Consider the following 16,403-nt stretch of genomic DNA (forward strand, 5'->3'; position numbering starts at 1 on the left):
TCTTTTTCTCGGCATGACATAGATGACCCTAAATGCCAATAAGACACATGACTAGGAAGGGCACAGTTCAAGCAAATGGATGGATGCGTAAGTTATGCCGGGCCGCAGCTGAGAGTCCCTTTCACCATTAATGTGCTACATACAGAGCACGATTCTATTGATTTATCACAGGCTACATTACAGCTTTTCCTCACATGATGAATGGTGAATGGAATGTGAGATTATATTGATAATAATGACTAACAGCCAGCCGACATCTTTCATGCTTAACCTTTTCTTCAAACGGATCAAATTCCTTAAACATCCGACACATAAAGACTGTCTTCAGAAACATTTCTCTTTACACATCAGTGAGCTTTTTCATTTTTTTGTCCTCTTACATACGTTGGAAGCATTGATAAGGCATTTGATTGCTTTTTTCCCCCTCCTGTGTCACAGTTTAATTTTGTCGGGAAGCTGCTGGGACCACGGGGAAATTCCATGAAACGATTACAAGAGGAGACAGGAGTGAAGATGTCCATCCTCGGCAAAGGGTCCATGAGGGACAAAGGCAAGGTAAGATATTGATTTGTGATGAAATATAGTCGTCGGCCTGGTCCAAGATATGGATCAAATGGAAATATTTACAGGAACAAAGTGCTTGAAATTCCAACAAAGCTCAGAAGAATATTCTATTCAACAATATCAGAGCTGAAACTGAGATGAATAACACCAGAGTAGAATTAATAGCTTTCGGTTGACAAACATATGTAGCAGAAAATGGGAATGTTTTTCTGTGTGTTGTTTAATAGCATATTCTGTAATAGTCAATTATAAATGCCAAGTAATGAATCTCTTTGCCAAAGTCATTTATCCTGCTGACTTGTGGTCCCCTGGAGCCAAACTTATCCGAGCGTGTACACAGACAGTCTGCTGTTCACGCTTTTAACAGGTCTCAGTGTGCTGCTATAGAGTTACAATGCTATCATTACTGTAGCCTCCAATCCAGACATCTAGACATGACAAAAGACTTGAAGTGTTACCACCTCTTTGGCGAAACTGGAGCTGCATTTCAATACATCAGGAATATGATGAAGGTAAAATAATGCGGAGGTTGTTACAACTTCTTTAAAGCGTCTGTAATAAATATTTTTATGATAAAAATATATCAGGCTGACAATGTGACAGAGTTCCCTCAGAGAATTATCACCCAAATCTGCAGCTCCCCTCAGCTTTACAGAGCTTTGCAGTGAGCTTCAGCTCACTACAGGGGCGGACTGGCAACAAAAAGCAGCTGGGAATTTGCTGTCAAGAGGCCCCAGTTTGATACAACAAACTTGAACTGACACAACATGTTTGTGGATCAACGAATTATTAATTTAAAAATCGCCTGGTGGCCCACAAGGAGCCAATGACTCGCCCACAGGGCATGTTCTAAAAATAACTTCGGTCAAGTCAGCTGTCACTTGCATCTCTGTGGTCAAATGAGCCAACGCTACAACTGTAGTGCACCCATATACTGACACTCACAGTAAATGCATTCATACGACCCAGACTGTAAGCGAAGGGATAGACGTGTGACTACAGTTTTCAAAATAAGGTCATAAGAAAATGTTTATGATGCCGGAGTTAGGGGAAAAAAGAGCCCAGAAACTTCCTGATGGCAAGTCCATGCCTGGCTCATTGTTCAGCAACACGTCCTGCAACTATACTGTACACTACCTATTAAACACCAAACTGAAGACACACAGTGAGCGACTAGCTAGTGAACACAGTGGAGCATTTAGCAGCTAAAGAGCCAGATATTTCCCTCAGGAGTTGGTAGAGACCAAAACCAGAGCTAAAAGAGAGTGGATATTGGTGTTACATTTGCCTGATTGACAGAAAGACAACTCCAAATGAACCATAATGTTTCTGTGTTACTGTTGTGTTCATAACTTGTTTCAGCTACCCTCGAGTGGCCACAAAAATCAGTTACTGCATGTCAGTATATTGGTCATTTGTACATATTAAATGCAATTTAGTTGAGCAAACAATCTCAATTTAAGCCTTTAAGCCCCGTTTCCACCAAAAACTTTAGGTATGGTACCTTTGAAATCAAGAGTAACCCTTCAGACAAGGTACCTAGACCCTAGTGTTTCCACCGCAAACAGAACTCGTAAATGTGGGCAGGGTTGTCGTCACTCACTGCTCCGTCCAGCACTCACTGTATTTCCTCATTACCGGTGGCACGGATGGAAGTCTGCACCTCGTTTATCATCCACAGAATGAGGCTGCACACCGACATTTTCAGAACAAAATAAAACAGGCTGCGCTGAGAGTCTCCCTCAGTGAGATATTTGAAAATACCAGGTTTGTGTATTTAGTCCTCAGGCAAGCTGGGGGGTTTAGTGTTGCCGGATCCCACAGAAACGACACTCTGCAACACTTTTTTGCTCTCTGAGGGAGGATTAGAACATATGCCGTTGACATAACCCTGCCAAAATTAATATACATTATCAATTTCGGTAAGCTTGAGAATCCACTTATTTCCTAAAAGTGTATGTCATAAAAACTAAAGTAATGGTCAAAGTTGTCAGTGAAATGTAAGGTGATTCACGTTGCCAACTCATGCATTGAGTAACATTACAAGTTAGCGTTCCACCTTAAAAGTCGCAGGCATTCGGCCCAGTGAATTAAGTTATTTTTCTCAGACTACAGCTGCTGCAAGAGGCAAGAAGACAAACTCTCCACAGTATGAACAGTGGTTACATGAGCCTCAAAACCAGCCACAACTCAGCCCTGAGCAGAGTGACCGTCGTCATTGACCAATCAATGGACTGCAGTGCTCACAGCTCCACCTTTTAGTACCAGATCTGTGTGCTCGGTACCAAAAGGGGTGACCAAAAATAGGGATGGTACAGAATGGTCCCAGTGGTAAAATCCACAACTTTTCACACTGGAGATGGAAAAAATGTGTACCGAACTGAACCGTACTGAACTGCTCGGTGGAAACGAGGCTTTAGTTGCTATTCTGGAGCTTTCAACCACATCACATGATTTTAATCAGCATACACAGTTTGTCCAGTTATTTCTATCTTTGACACTTCGTGAAACAAAATATAAGACAGTAAGAAACACCATTTTCATTAATAATTAAGTGAGACTGAGAGCTCATTCTTGAACTTCAACATCAGATGACAAAAACAATTTCAAGGTCCATTCAGTTGTTTTTCTGCAGCTTGTGATCACATAACAGGACTCTCCTCAGCAGATGGAGAAGTTCTCATAGAAGTACAAAGCTGGTGCAGTAGGCTAATGATGTATATGTACAGTGATAAAGTACAGTAGTTTATTACTGTAATTGCTATGTACTGTGGTTATAAATCTGTTCCAGCATCCCATCATATTGGCCTGCAAAATGTGCAATTTTGAGCCATGTAATCTTCTGGATGACTAAGCTTTTGTATAAGTCAACTTAATAAAGCCCCCAATTCATCAACAACTGTACGGCTTTGTAATTAGAAATTACTGGTAATACCTTTTTCACATGGATTTCCATCCAGGCCTAATTGTGAGGCTCTGACGAAGACGAAAGGCACTGAGACGTTTCTTTACCATCACATTTTTGAATGTGCCTTGGCTGGTGCTAGAGTTCATTTAAAACTTTGGCTTCCTGCCACTAAGTCCATTCAGTTTACTCATGTGCTGCATTCACTTGTCTGCAGTGTGTAAAAATAAGTAAAGAGGTACTAAAATGTATGCAAAATTAATGGTTTATTTACCTGCATGCAGTGCTTCGGTTATGATACTGCACTGTACACTGCAGCATGACTTTTTAATATTTAATAAATCAATTACTAGGTGCTTCTATCACTAACATGGTGTCTGTTTCACTTGGAGTGTCAGTCTGAGGGAGAATCATAGTGCTGTGTGCAGCACAAAGAAAAGTAAGAGACCCCTCACAGTTTCTTACGAAATGCCGGCCATGTAACGATCTGCTTTAGCTCGGTGTTTTCTGTGTGCCATATTGATTTTGTGTACAGTCTGGCCAAGTCTGAAGGACTCTGTGATGAGACTGACACCTAAAGGTCGTGACTGAAAGGCTGCCTGCCACTTGAGGCAGCTGGGCTGTACCAGTGAGGTACAGACATTGCACAAGTCCCATTACAAGCAAAAGTTGTCATCACACATTTCTGCCATCTCATCCAGTTCGTCAGCGGGGTGCATCTGTCTTGCCGTAGGGTGATATCTCAGGTTTGGAAATTTTATATCAGAGCAGCCCACCCACACGTATTAAACCATATGCTCAATATAACACCTTGTGCACAGATATTAGCCTGGTTAACATGGTGCTGAGTCATAGCGCTAAAGCAGAGAGTCCTTATTCCACCTCTCTGACTCTAGATTGTTTACCAAAGCAAACACTGCAAGGTTAGAGAGAATTTTATTTCTGAGTTCTTGAAGTCCTTACAGCAAAGTGAGCAAACCTAATATTGATCGATTAAACACGGGCATACTGCAGCCATGGAAACTGATGTATAGAACGGAAAACATGAAGGCTGTATCCCCTCTTTGTGGGATAGAAAACAGAGATCCCATAGATGTCAATACAATTTGACATGTGTTTGGATTATAATTTTAACATGTTTGTGTGCATTTCTTGTCTTAAACAAAGATTTGTTTTATGTCTAAAAATTGTTTGGTTGATCGTAGTTATGTCCCTTTAGTCTTCCCTCATCCAGGTGGGTCAATGACCCAACACAGTGGCGGGATATTGCTTATCTGGACATCTGGACATATTTGTTTGAATCACCAGGTATTGTTGGGTTAAGTGTTGTCTGTAAACAAGGAACCTGTTACCAGCCAATTGTTTAATCTAGGCTGGGCTGAGATTGCAAATCTCATTCCCAGGGCATCATATACACTTTGTCACGCCCCCTTCCTGTCTCATACTGATGCACAAGTCATCTTTTGGCATCTGTATTTGATGCACAGCTGTCTCCTTTGTGAAACACAATGTAATAAGTAGTTAAAAACATCATGTTTCAGGTTAAAGAACGTAACGTGATGCAAATGTGTCACACACCTATGTAACGTTATGTTTAAACAGTGTTGACTTTTGGTTTCACATGGGACACAAACAGCGGTCTCCTGGGTGAAAGTCCATGTTTGTTTGACCCATCCAACACAATGTGGAGTTTTTCCACGCTATATAGGTGACAGTCTGGTGACTGTACTGCAGCAGCCTCCTTTTCAAGCTAGCTATCCGTCAGTTCTAACTGTCGGCATCACCATTTAGTGATTAACCACACTGACAGTGAATATTCATATCCTTAAATCCCTCAAATCTCAGTGTGATAGCCTTGGTTACCCCAACACACAGCAGCTTTTTGGCCTTTTTCTGTTTCTCTCCTGATGTGACAGCTGGTTTCTTTCACCCAAAAGGTGGCGACGCTGGTCTGGTCTAAAGCTCTGTGTGTGCTGCTCCTGCTGTCAAACTTTGCCAAACATCTCAGTAACAAACTATTGAAACAACTCAGAGACACAGTCGTCCGCCCACATGGACGTTTTGATCTGATCCATAATGACTTAGGCTCCCTGACAGTGACTGTGAAGCCTGCTGAAATTTTTGGAGTGATTTTTTAATTAAAGCTGATTTCTCCTGGAGGGTGGAGAATGGCCCTGTGATGCAAGGACAAAAGTTTGAATTCCCAGATTGGCTGGGTGAGTGGCACTCTCGCCTGTCTTAACAGCCACCATTAAGGTGTCCTTGAGCAAAGCACTCAGCCCCCAACTGTTACAGCGCAGAGTAAATGAACGCACGTTAAAAGAATATATATATATATATATGGAGATTATTAAATAATCAATACATTGTTAGACGGGTAGCAGCTGCATTTGTAATATAAGTAGACAAAATGTCTTTACTGCAGGTCTGACATCACTTCCAATTTTTTGCTCAGTGTAGAATTGATTTTACAATGTAACTGGCTCATTTTAAAACACAGTTAGGACTGGCTTCAAGCTATATTACAGATCTTTTAAGCCTTTAAAGCCAGTGTGAAGCCTCAGGCGGGGGCCCCCTCAGGGCCTGGGTTAAGACTGAAGGGTGATTGGGCTTTTCTTGTCATCAGACTTTGGAACAGTTTGCATGACTAGCTTGAATCGACATCTTTTGTTTACTTCAGTGGTTTCTTGTAGACTTGCTTTAACTCAATGCCCCCTATCCAGCATGAGCAGTCACCTCTTTGCATTCCTAATTTTTTGCTCTGTGTTTTAACCATTTATCCCGTAGAGCTGTCTGTGCACCACACAGTAATGTAAGGATGAACTCAGAAGCTGCACTAAAACAGTAATCCAGCAGCGAGAGACACTCAGCCAGTCAGAAACTCTTTTTTGACTGAAAATCTCTTTTGTTTTATTTTTGCAATTTTTATAGAGTGCTTTTGTTTTGTTTTGTTTTGTTTTGTTTTGTTTAGCACCATCTGTGGGGATGATTAAGGAATTTCTAATCAGATAAAGAGAACCTGTAAACCTCGCCAAACTTTTTCTCAATGCTTTTGTTCCTGTGATGTAGAGAGAGTAGTTTTATAATTAATGTAGAAAGAGAAATCACAGTGCACCTGCTGTTTGTCTCTGTCATGGTGACACCTGCATCATTTCCCTCTCCTTTCTCTTCTGTCTCCCACACAGGCAGAAGGATCTCTGTGTGTGTCAGCTGTTTTATCTATCAGACCTGTCATGCCTCACCTGTCCACCAGGTGTCCTCAGTGTGTCTCCTTGCACACCTGTCCCTTATCTGCTAATTATTCTGCTGCCTCCCCAGCTGCACCTTGTTGGTCTTTTTTGAATGTATAGTTGATATTCTTGTCTGCAGACTTCTCTTACCGTTTGCATGACTTGTTTGTGATACAGAACTTTAATTTTGTTGTCTATAGGATGTCCCTTTTAAGCCTTTTGAAAGGGCACTATTTTTGTCATTTTGTTGTTTGATATCTGCTCTTGTGGAACTTCAAATCCATTTGGCACAGGCGGTCACCAATTCATTCACTGACCATCAAGATTACTTGAACTAGCCCATAGCTTACGCCGTGTCTGGGTCACCAGATGTCAATCCATTTAAGCATTTCTGGGAGATGATTTGGAGCAGAGCCTGCAGGGCTTTCTTCACAACAAACCACAAAATGCAATTTCTGTCTGAAAATAAAAACATTCACTGGTGCCAAGCTCTACTATCTAGTCTGTTATTCTTATTTTTTTCTGCAGTTGTCAGATGAGCGGTAATTATTCTGTAGAAGTTAAGTTATTCCTTACACAAGTGAGGGAAAGGCCACATATCATTCAGAAATGTTTTTGTGTGGTACAAGTGTCTTCCGGTGATGAATGTAGTGATCGCTCAAGTGTCTCCTTGTCTCGAAACTAAATCAAAAATGTTTCTGTTGTAGTCTGCCTTTCCAAAAGATGTTTATGATGAAAGAGGGAAAAAAGGCAGTGTTGGGTGTCACAGCAAAATGTCTTCATTCAAATTTTAGAGCAGGAATACTTACATCGGCTGAATGTAGGTGTTTAACCAAGCTAGCAGCATGGCTCTGACAGTGACGGTCTGTTTGTTGGGCAGTCAACCACTTTGGTCTAAACTCAAATACTTTGACAACTATTGGAGGGATTGAAGTGAAATTTGTGCAGACATCCATGGTAGAGGGTGAAACCTACTTTCCTATGGTGATATTTTAAAATAACAGGTTTGTGCATTTAGTCCTTTTCAAGCTCAGGGGTTTAGTGTTGCCAGGGTTTAGTGTTGTTCTGAAACTTGAGTGGTATTCCTTTAAATTAAAGCTGTATTGTCTATTTAAGGAAAAGGACATCTAGCCAATTTCTTGGACATTTTTCTTTTTTATTTGAGGGATGACAGTGAGGAGGCAGACTGGAAATGGGGGTACGACATGCAAGGTCCCCTGGTTAGAATCAAACCCAGCAACACCTCTACCTTCAGCAGCAAAGAACATTAGTCCAAACTGTCTCTAGGCATAATTAAACATTATATGGGCACACAATTAAAGCTACAGTCAGTAACTTTAAAAAAAATAACTTTGGTTAATATTTTCTGGAAATGTTCCTTTGTTCTGAAATAAGTACATGAGACTGATAGTTCCTGAAAAAAAAATCATGTCCTTCCTCCTCTTCCCACTGCCTCTGCCACTGCCTCTGCCACTGTATTTGCTATAATCTGACCACAGACTGGCAGGACCAACCAATCAAATCCAAGGAGAGTCTCTAACGCAGCTGGCAATCATGTCAATTGCTCTGTGTTCTGCAAACTGTCAAACTAGACAGCGCTGATCAAATCTAAATCAAGATTCTGCTACTGCATTGCGTTTCTCACCTCAAATGTTTCGAGAAACATATTTTAGTGTACTGTTTAGCTGTAAAATGAGAACGTTGGTCCAGCTGGTGGAAGGTGCTTGGTACTCCAGTCGGTTGTATCCAACATGGTTACAAACGTTCTTATTTTACAGCTAAACAGTACACTAAAATATCTTTCTGAAATCATGTGAGGCAATGCATTTACAGATACATATTTGATCAGCGTTGCCTAGTTTGTCAGTTTGACTGCAGTTTAATAGCAGTGACTGACATGATTGACAGCTGCTTTAGAGACTACTCAGCTCTGATTGGTGGTTCCCTTTCACATGCATTAAGGCAATTAGAAGTGCTAAAAGGCAACAGAGATGGCAAAAGAGAATGTATCTGTCTCATTTAGTGCTGTATGAAGATAGTGACAGTTTCGGCAAATGTTTTGTTTTAATTAATTTTTTTTTTTTTCCAATAAAAGTCATCAACTGTAGCTTTAAATGAAATTATCTATCATATGTTTAGCTTTTGTAGTAGAAATATTGACGATAAAAACAAGTCATTAGCAAAGATAACCTGCTTCATTCTGACAACCTGAAATTTACAAAAAAGATAAAACTGACTTCCAAATCAATACCTCATTGATATATCATTATGCATTACTGTACTTGCTACAAGTTAATCCAAACAAGTGTGAAATGTGCTGCTGTTAAAATTTGCATAATAATATCAAACAACATGTACCTTGGCTTCTCTTTTATGAATACAAGTCCTTCACTTGCTTTCTTTTCTTCACAGGAGGAAGAATTAAGGAAAAGCGGGGAGGCCAAATACGCCCATCTGAGTAACGATCTCCACGTTTTAATTGAAGTCTTTGCTCCACCTGGAGAAGCCTATTCCCGCATGAGTCACGCCTTGGAGGAGATAAAGAAATTCCTAGTTCCAGTAAGTTTAATACTTCACCTTATTTTCCCCCCTTATTTTCATTCCTGTGTGGTATATGAACATTAGACATTATAGCTGACTTGATCATTTCTCCACCAGGCTTATGAACACAAAGACTTGACAGTATCCAAGGTTTGTTAACATAAGAGTAAAATATAAGTGTGACATTTTTCTCTGCTCTACAGCCACTACCCTGCACTACATCCTCTCACTTACAAACCAAAAATAATGTATTCAGCAATTAAAGTGCAGTATGGAAAAACTTGGAAGACTCCAGCAACTTAGAGCCTGGAGAACTTAGCAATAATTAATGTGTGTGTTGTGTACTCTTGCTGAGTCTAAGCTGTAAATATTAATCAAGCTTTGCAAATGTGACAAGCCTAATAGAGGAATTGTGCTGCATGAGTCTACTTTATGGAGTTCATGCTTCTTCCTAGTTCGCAACAATGTTCTCACAAGCATTGGGCTGGGGGGATGATGATACTGCATCTTGCACTGAGCAGTTCATACCCTGCAAAATACAAATAACTTAACACTGTCTGCCAAAAAGCAAGAAGAAATACAGGGTTATTAATCTACTCCTGATATTTCTGTGTGTTAGATTTCAGGAGTATTACTCTATATAATCACTGCACGTCTCCAGAATCAGATTTTCTTCAATAAGATGGCAAATATTTCATAGAAAGGATAGTTATCATATTAGTTTCCCTGTTTGCAGGCTGTTAGACAGTTTAGATTTACTGTAGTAAAGTGAAAACAAGGATGAGGGCAATGTTGACACCATCAGACTCGCTCGAGTTTTCCCCATTCTTGTTTCCACCCCTCAGTGCCTTCATGCCTCTCCTAACATCAACTCACGATCGTCATTATCTGCTGGTGCAAACAATTATGGTGAGAAGTCAGGCCTGACAAACAGAACAAGCCCCTGCTGTACAATGATGCATGCATCCAGAGTGCTTATTGGAACTGTTAACACGCTCATACAGTATGTTGAAGCAACTTTTGTGAAATCCTATGCTGAGGTAACATTCGGCAGATCGGTGGTGTAAATGCCCACCAGGCGTACATTTTCTCAGAAATGCTAATTTGCTTCGGCGTCCCATTTGTGCTCTGATGCGCTTTGCACGGTGCGATCCACACCAGCCTGTTCTAGTAATAAAAGGGTCAGATCAGCAGGGGCTTTTATGTATTGGCGGTGGTGGGAAAGTAACTGTATAAACTGCAGTAAATACGACGCTTTACTTGCACGCACACAGTCTTTCCAAGAATATAAATATACTGCTGGCAGAGTCTCAGCTCTCGCCTCGCTGCAGTACCTTGAGAAAAGCTGAGGTATTGTGTATTCTGAATTATTCTAATAACAGTGCAAGGTTTTCTAATTAGTGAACACACAGGATTGGCTGTAATACATTTCTTTTTAAATAGGTCCACACAGTCAGTGAGCACAGACAGTTTAGGCTAGACAGTTTGAGTCTTTTGTGAAAATGTGCCAGCAGAACTAATGATGCAGGGTGACTAGGAAGGAAGAGATTCAGTGAGATTTAACTAAGTGACAAAAGGGCTGAAAATCATTACTGCAGATGAGAATGCACTGTCTGCCATATTTGGGGAGAAAACCAGTTAGTGACAGGTGGAAGTGGACCATAAACCCTCCAAATGCTGACATATTATTATAAATGCTAATCCCGACAGCGAGGATAGGTGCTGAATACTGGGGGGAAAACATCACATTGATTTAACTTTTATCTCACTGCTTAATCAGATCTTTTATCTCCTTCCTTACCTTGTCTTTCATAGTATGGATGAAATCCTAGAATATTTTAGAAAATGGGAAATGTGCCTTTGTCCCTAAATTCAGCCTATACCATGTCCACATCCATTAAAATACATAAAAAATAAAGACCATGCTGTCTATTTTATTGCTTGCTGCCGCAGGGATCTTATGGATTTGCAAATAAACTGCACATAATGTATCACAACAGGCATCTGTCAGTATCCATAGTGACAGATGTTTCCTGCCTCTGGTGGAGAGTGGCAAGTGCGTCCTGCTGTTTATTCTGTTTTTATTGCTGCAGTGTGTATTAGCAGAGATGGTTACTGTGCTGTCACAGCGCAACTTCAAGTGAATAGCTATTGGGAATTGGTTTGGTTGAAAATAATAATCAGCATGGGTTTAACAACTTGTAAATATTGTTAATTTAGCTGCTAATGTTTATATTTCCAAAAGGCAGAATAATGTAAAGTTGTTTTTCTTTGATTGTAATTAAAGGGGAACTCCACCATTTTTATACATCAAAGTCAGTTTGCTGGTGTTGAGGAGTACTACTGCATATATATATTTAAAAAAAAAAAAAAAAAGTATAAAGCCTTTTGTGGCTCCAGAGGAAGATGTGTGAAGTAGGGTTGCACAAAAAAAGTTGTTTTTTATCTTCACCGTGACATCAACTGGCGCGATAAACACGAATATTGAATATTGTGACAATGTGTTAAATCACATTTTGTGTGTAGGAGCTTTTTCTTTTGATGTACACCAAGCAGTTAACTCTCTGGCCAGTCAAACAGAGGCCCCGCCATTAGGTATCGTCTGATTGGTCAGAATCTGAACATCCAAGTGAGCTATTTTAGACGAGTGCTGCTGTACTACTCTGGATGTTTGAAGGAAGAAAGTGTGACAAGGTGTGTTTCTCAAAGTCAAGGAATGATCCTTAAAGGATAACTTCAGTATTTTTCAACCTGGGCTCTATTTCCCCATGTGTATGTGTGCGTATGATTCATAGGTACAACTCGTTCTAAAATTGGTTCAGTATTGAGGGAGGCGGGTGCAGCCGGGAGCCGCGAAACGAGCTAAAATGGTAACGGGGGCAAATGCGTCCCATATAAGTTTGCGCATTAAAAGTGCTTTTTTTTGCCACTGACCGGTTCAGATCGCCAGTCCTATCTCTGTAAATAGCATAGTAAACGTTTCCCTTACCTCTGGGCTGTGTGACGTCATCTCGCGAGAGCTTTGCTCCACTGTGTCTGTAGTTCCCTCTACTCGTGGGACAGCTGTTTTCTTGAGGAAGAGGTGTTTCGGGATTGGATGTCTTCTCTTCTTCGGCTGGCAGTAGTCATCTTGGGAGAAGTGAGCACTGCAGACCTGATGGTCTGCAAGGCGCAGTGTCTGGACAGGAGTGTTAGCATCCATTTGTAGCACAACTAGCCACAACGTCAGCATCTCGCCGTCCGACAAAGGCAGCCTATGAAAGCTGTACAGGGTGTTGCACGACATGCTGTTCTTGTAATTCGGATAAGCACAAACACGAACCATTGTTGTCAATCGATGCAGTAAAACTCTCAGCTGTACTCTGGGACAACCAGCGCCACTCGGAGCGGCGCTCTGCATGGCTCCTCTGTTTTCTTCCGGCAAAAAGCAAAGCTCTCGCGAGACGATGTCACAGCCCAGAGCAAGTGAAGGGTAAGGGAAACGCTTAGTATGCTATTTACAGAGATAGCACTGGCGATCTGAACCGGTCAGTGGCGAAAAAAGCACTTTTAATGCGCAAACTTATACAGGATGCATTTGCCCTGGTTACCGTTTTAGCTCGTTTCGCGGCTCCCGGCTGCATCCCTCAATACTGAACCAATTTCAGAACGAGTTGTACCTATGAATCATACGCACACATACACATGGGGAAATAGGGCCCAGGTTGAAAAATACCGAAGTTATCCTTTAAATGGTTAAATTTAAAGCATGCTACGTCATCATATCCCACCGAAGGACTGTTCCATTGTCGAGGATCCTTGAAATTCTACCAAGGACTGGGTACTTCATTCAGAGAATTTTCAAGGATGAATGTGTGTATCCTCAGCAGGTATAAAGTACCCACAATTTACTGGAAGTGAAGGCGGGGACTCTCCAATAAAACCAATATCTCCAGGAGTGATTTCTCTTACAAGCATGAAAAAATTACTGACAGAAAATAAAATGGACGAACACCTGGGGACACTCGTTAGCCTGTTCCAATGTGTGTTCACTGAATGCTAGGAGGGACTCTTGCCTTGCCTCTGTAGCATCCTTCCTTGGAAGAACTCATACTTGACTTTGAGAAACAGTGCAAATGCCAGAGAGGAAGTGTTGCCTAAAAAAATGGCACATTAGCCGTCTGGAAATATTTGGATACAGGAGAGTTAAGAACTGAGCACACTTTGATAATCCTTTATTTATCAGGAGTAAAATATATTATCATATATTTTCCTCACATCCTGCAGCCCTAGTGTGAAGTCTGACAAACTGCCTCAAGTGATGACACTTGGTTGGTTGAGAGTGAAGGCCACAAGCCGTGAGGTGCGGTGTTTAAAAGAAGTAAACCAACCAGACTTCTGTAGCCCGTTCCTCATCTCTGTATCAGGCTAACACGCCGGCAATGTTGGGCTTGTTACTCTAAAAATTTAATATATTATTTATTACTCCTTACTCTGTTCAAAAGTACTATTACTTTACCTGTTACTCCCGGCAAACAATAATTTGTTACACTACTTGTTATATTTCTTTTCCGTTACACCCCATAAAACTGGTAATTGCATATCTCCCCAGAATGCAGATGTTTGCCTCTGTATGAATGTCAGGGTAGTCGCCGGTAAGTGTAGCTAAGGCTGCAAATTATTATTATTTATTTTTATTTTTTTATTATTCTTTACCTGGAGGCCTTTAGTTGCCTGTGACAGGTATTTTCCCAAGGCTCTGCCTGAAAGACAGAGAGTCACTCATGGAAAAACATTTCATCCACAAAATGTCCAGCCACAAGCTTAATTACTTCTTTGCAGCCTGCAGCTGTGTAGGTCTATGGCCAACGTCTGCTGCCAAGGAGAGCTCATCTTTGGTGGGGTACATTTCCTGGAGCTTCACGTTGTAGTGCTTTTGGTCGTAGTAGGTGTTTCAGACGGGAGGGATTTTGTCTTTCCACCCGACAAAATCAATGTATAAGGGGAATATTTGCAGCTGCTAAGATAAGAGTTTGCATCCTCCTAATTAGCTTAATGCATTGTGGTGGGCCTGTTGTAATATTGCAACGTGTTGTAACGAGTTGTCTGGTATTGGAGTAACTGTAATACTACGACTGAAATTCTATTAGTAATTAGTTACCCTACTCGTTACTGGAAAAAGTAGAAATATTATTTCTAGTATTACTGCCACACACTGCACACCAAAACCTCCAGCAGTCGAGTTGCATGGTGGGAAATATAGGCAAAAGGTATGACAAGGATGAAAGAATGCATTTGATTAATCATGAGTTCAATAACGTTATAAGAGAGCAATTCTAAAGCGGTGCACCACTTTTTTTAATGTACAAGACATCAGTTTGCTGTCAGCTCGGCATGTGAAATGTAGAATGCACCAAACAAAAGTGGCCCAGGAGGAAAGATGGACTGAATTTATGATCCAGATACAAACATGCCTGATTCAAGCCAGCTGGTGTGCAACACTATTGCTTCTCTCTGCCGGCCCACCAGGAAAACTAGCACTGTTCCTGTGGCCAGCCTACCCCTGCTGGTGTGACATTATGCTTCAGAAACCAAAGTGATGCGGTCGGCAGGATCACAGAGATGGGTAGCTGTCTCCCACAATGCCACATGTGTAGTTAAGTGACTTACGCTGCTGGTTGCAGCTGAAAATCTAAGTATGTAGCAGAGCATGTGAGCTGAGGTGAGTGACTGTACACCACTCTCATTTTTCCCCTTCACTTACACTCCTCTCCGTTCTCATCTATCCTTCACATCTCAAATGTGTTCCATCTCCCACCAAAGTAAAATCCATTTTAATATGGCATCACGCCTGTGATGTCTGAAAATAAATGTCTTAGCCCTGTAATTTAACAAAACCTGCCTCCCACTGAGCCCATATCTGCAAAACAGGAAAAAATAATATTCATTTCTTTTCTTCTGATATAAAAAACTCCCCGTATATGGTGTGTGCACATCTCATCTAATATAATCACATTTATCAAAAAAAATCACAATCACACAAGCAGGCTTTGTGACCATTTCCAATTACAATTTCACATGCATAATTAGTGTATGTTGTGTTATTCATTTAGTCCTCCTGAGCAGAAATAGAACACACAGGCCGCCAAGAAGTACAGTTTGTCTGACTGTGGGCTTTATCAGACACTGAAGCGACTGAGGAGAGAAAGCTTGTCTGAACGGAAACCCTCAGATCTGCCGTGAAGCAAAATCTGACTACAGAAATACTGTCAGCGCTGTCAGCTCACAGTTATGCACCCTAGGAAAGAAATAAAAAGCTGCAAACAGGAACCTAATCAGTGGAATACTATACATGCAGGCTGAGAAGCTCTGGAGAAGGACACAAGCTCCTGCTTTTGGCTGGATGAGTTTGTGGCCTTCATCTCTGGCCAAACTGCATTGCATTTTGGCAGACAGAGGGTGACACAGATGCTCGAACAACATGTGGTGGTAATTTGTTTTTGCATAAAGTCAAACGTGAAGTCAAGCTGAAATATTCATGCCATTAAAACTGACTGTTTTGTGTTTGAATTTAATGTAAGCTATTTGATCCATGTGATCCCAAAGAATGAGTCTGAGCACTATCGCTGCAGATTAGCCTGGTGTTGCGGAGGTATGCACTTATGTTCAATCATCTGCATTATTAGCTTCAGCAAAGATCAAGACTGCGCAGGTGTTCTTAACAATGCAGGGCCAATTCAACTGTGGAAGTGAGGGAGGTGCAATTTGTGTTGAGTTGAAAGAAGTCAACGAAAGAGCACATTTTTTTAGTATGAAATAGTTAATTTTTTTCTATAATAGTGCATCACACTGTACGTATATGCAGTTGTCAGGTGTAGGTAGTGATTTACTTATGCTTTGCTGCATCAGGACCTCGATAGTAGCATTTACTATAGACCCCAATCAGACAGAGTGCATTTTAGCAGCTTGGGGCAGCTTTTTGTAATTGTTTTCAATAGTGAGGCATTTTGCTCGCCGCCTTTGCGTTTTTGAGTGCCTCGCATGTTTGCAAGGGCACCTTGTGTTGAAAAAATTGTAACTCAGAGCAGAAAAGCGCTTGACGTCATCAACTTTTTTCTCCTCATTATCCAATTAGATGAATTGTGAGCCCTCTGTGGTGGCTATGATGACAAGTGTGAAGCTGA

The 16,403-nt window shown here is 41.1% G+C and overlaps 1 protein-coding gene across 1 annotated transcript in view; it reads left to right on the forward strand.

Annotated features, from left to right (window-relative positions):
- The window catches only part of khdrbs2 (KH domain containing, RNA binding, signal transduction associated 2), an 83,923-nt gene that overhangs the window by 36,591 nt on the left and 30,929 nt on the right, over positions 1-16,403 (forward strand). The window contains exons 3-4 of the mRNA XM_050071457.1: positions 439-555; positions 9,112-9,258. Of these exons, the coding sequence (XP_049927414.1) occupies positions 439-555; positions 9,112-9,258 (264 nt within the window). The remainder of the gene's footprint in view (positions 1-438; positions 556-9,111; positions 9,259-16,403) is intronic.

Source organism: Epinephelus moara, chromosome 19 (assembly GCF_006386435.1).
Source record: "Epinephelus moara isolate mb chromosome 19, YSFRI_EMoa_1.0, whole genome shotgun sequence".
Lineage (NCBI taxonomy): Eukaryota > Metazoa > Chordata > Actinopteri > Perciformes > Serranidae > Epinephelus > Epinephelus moara.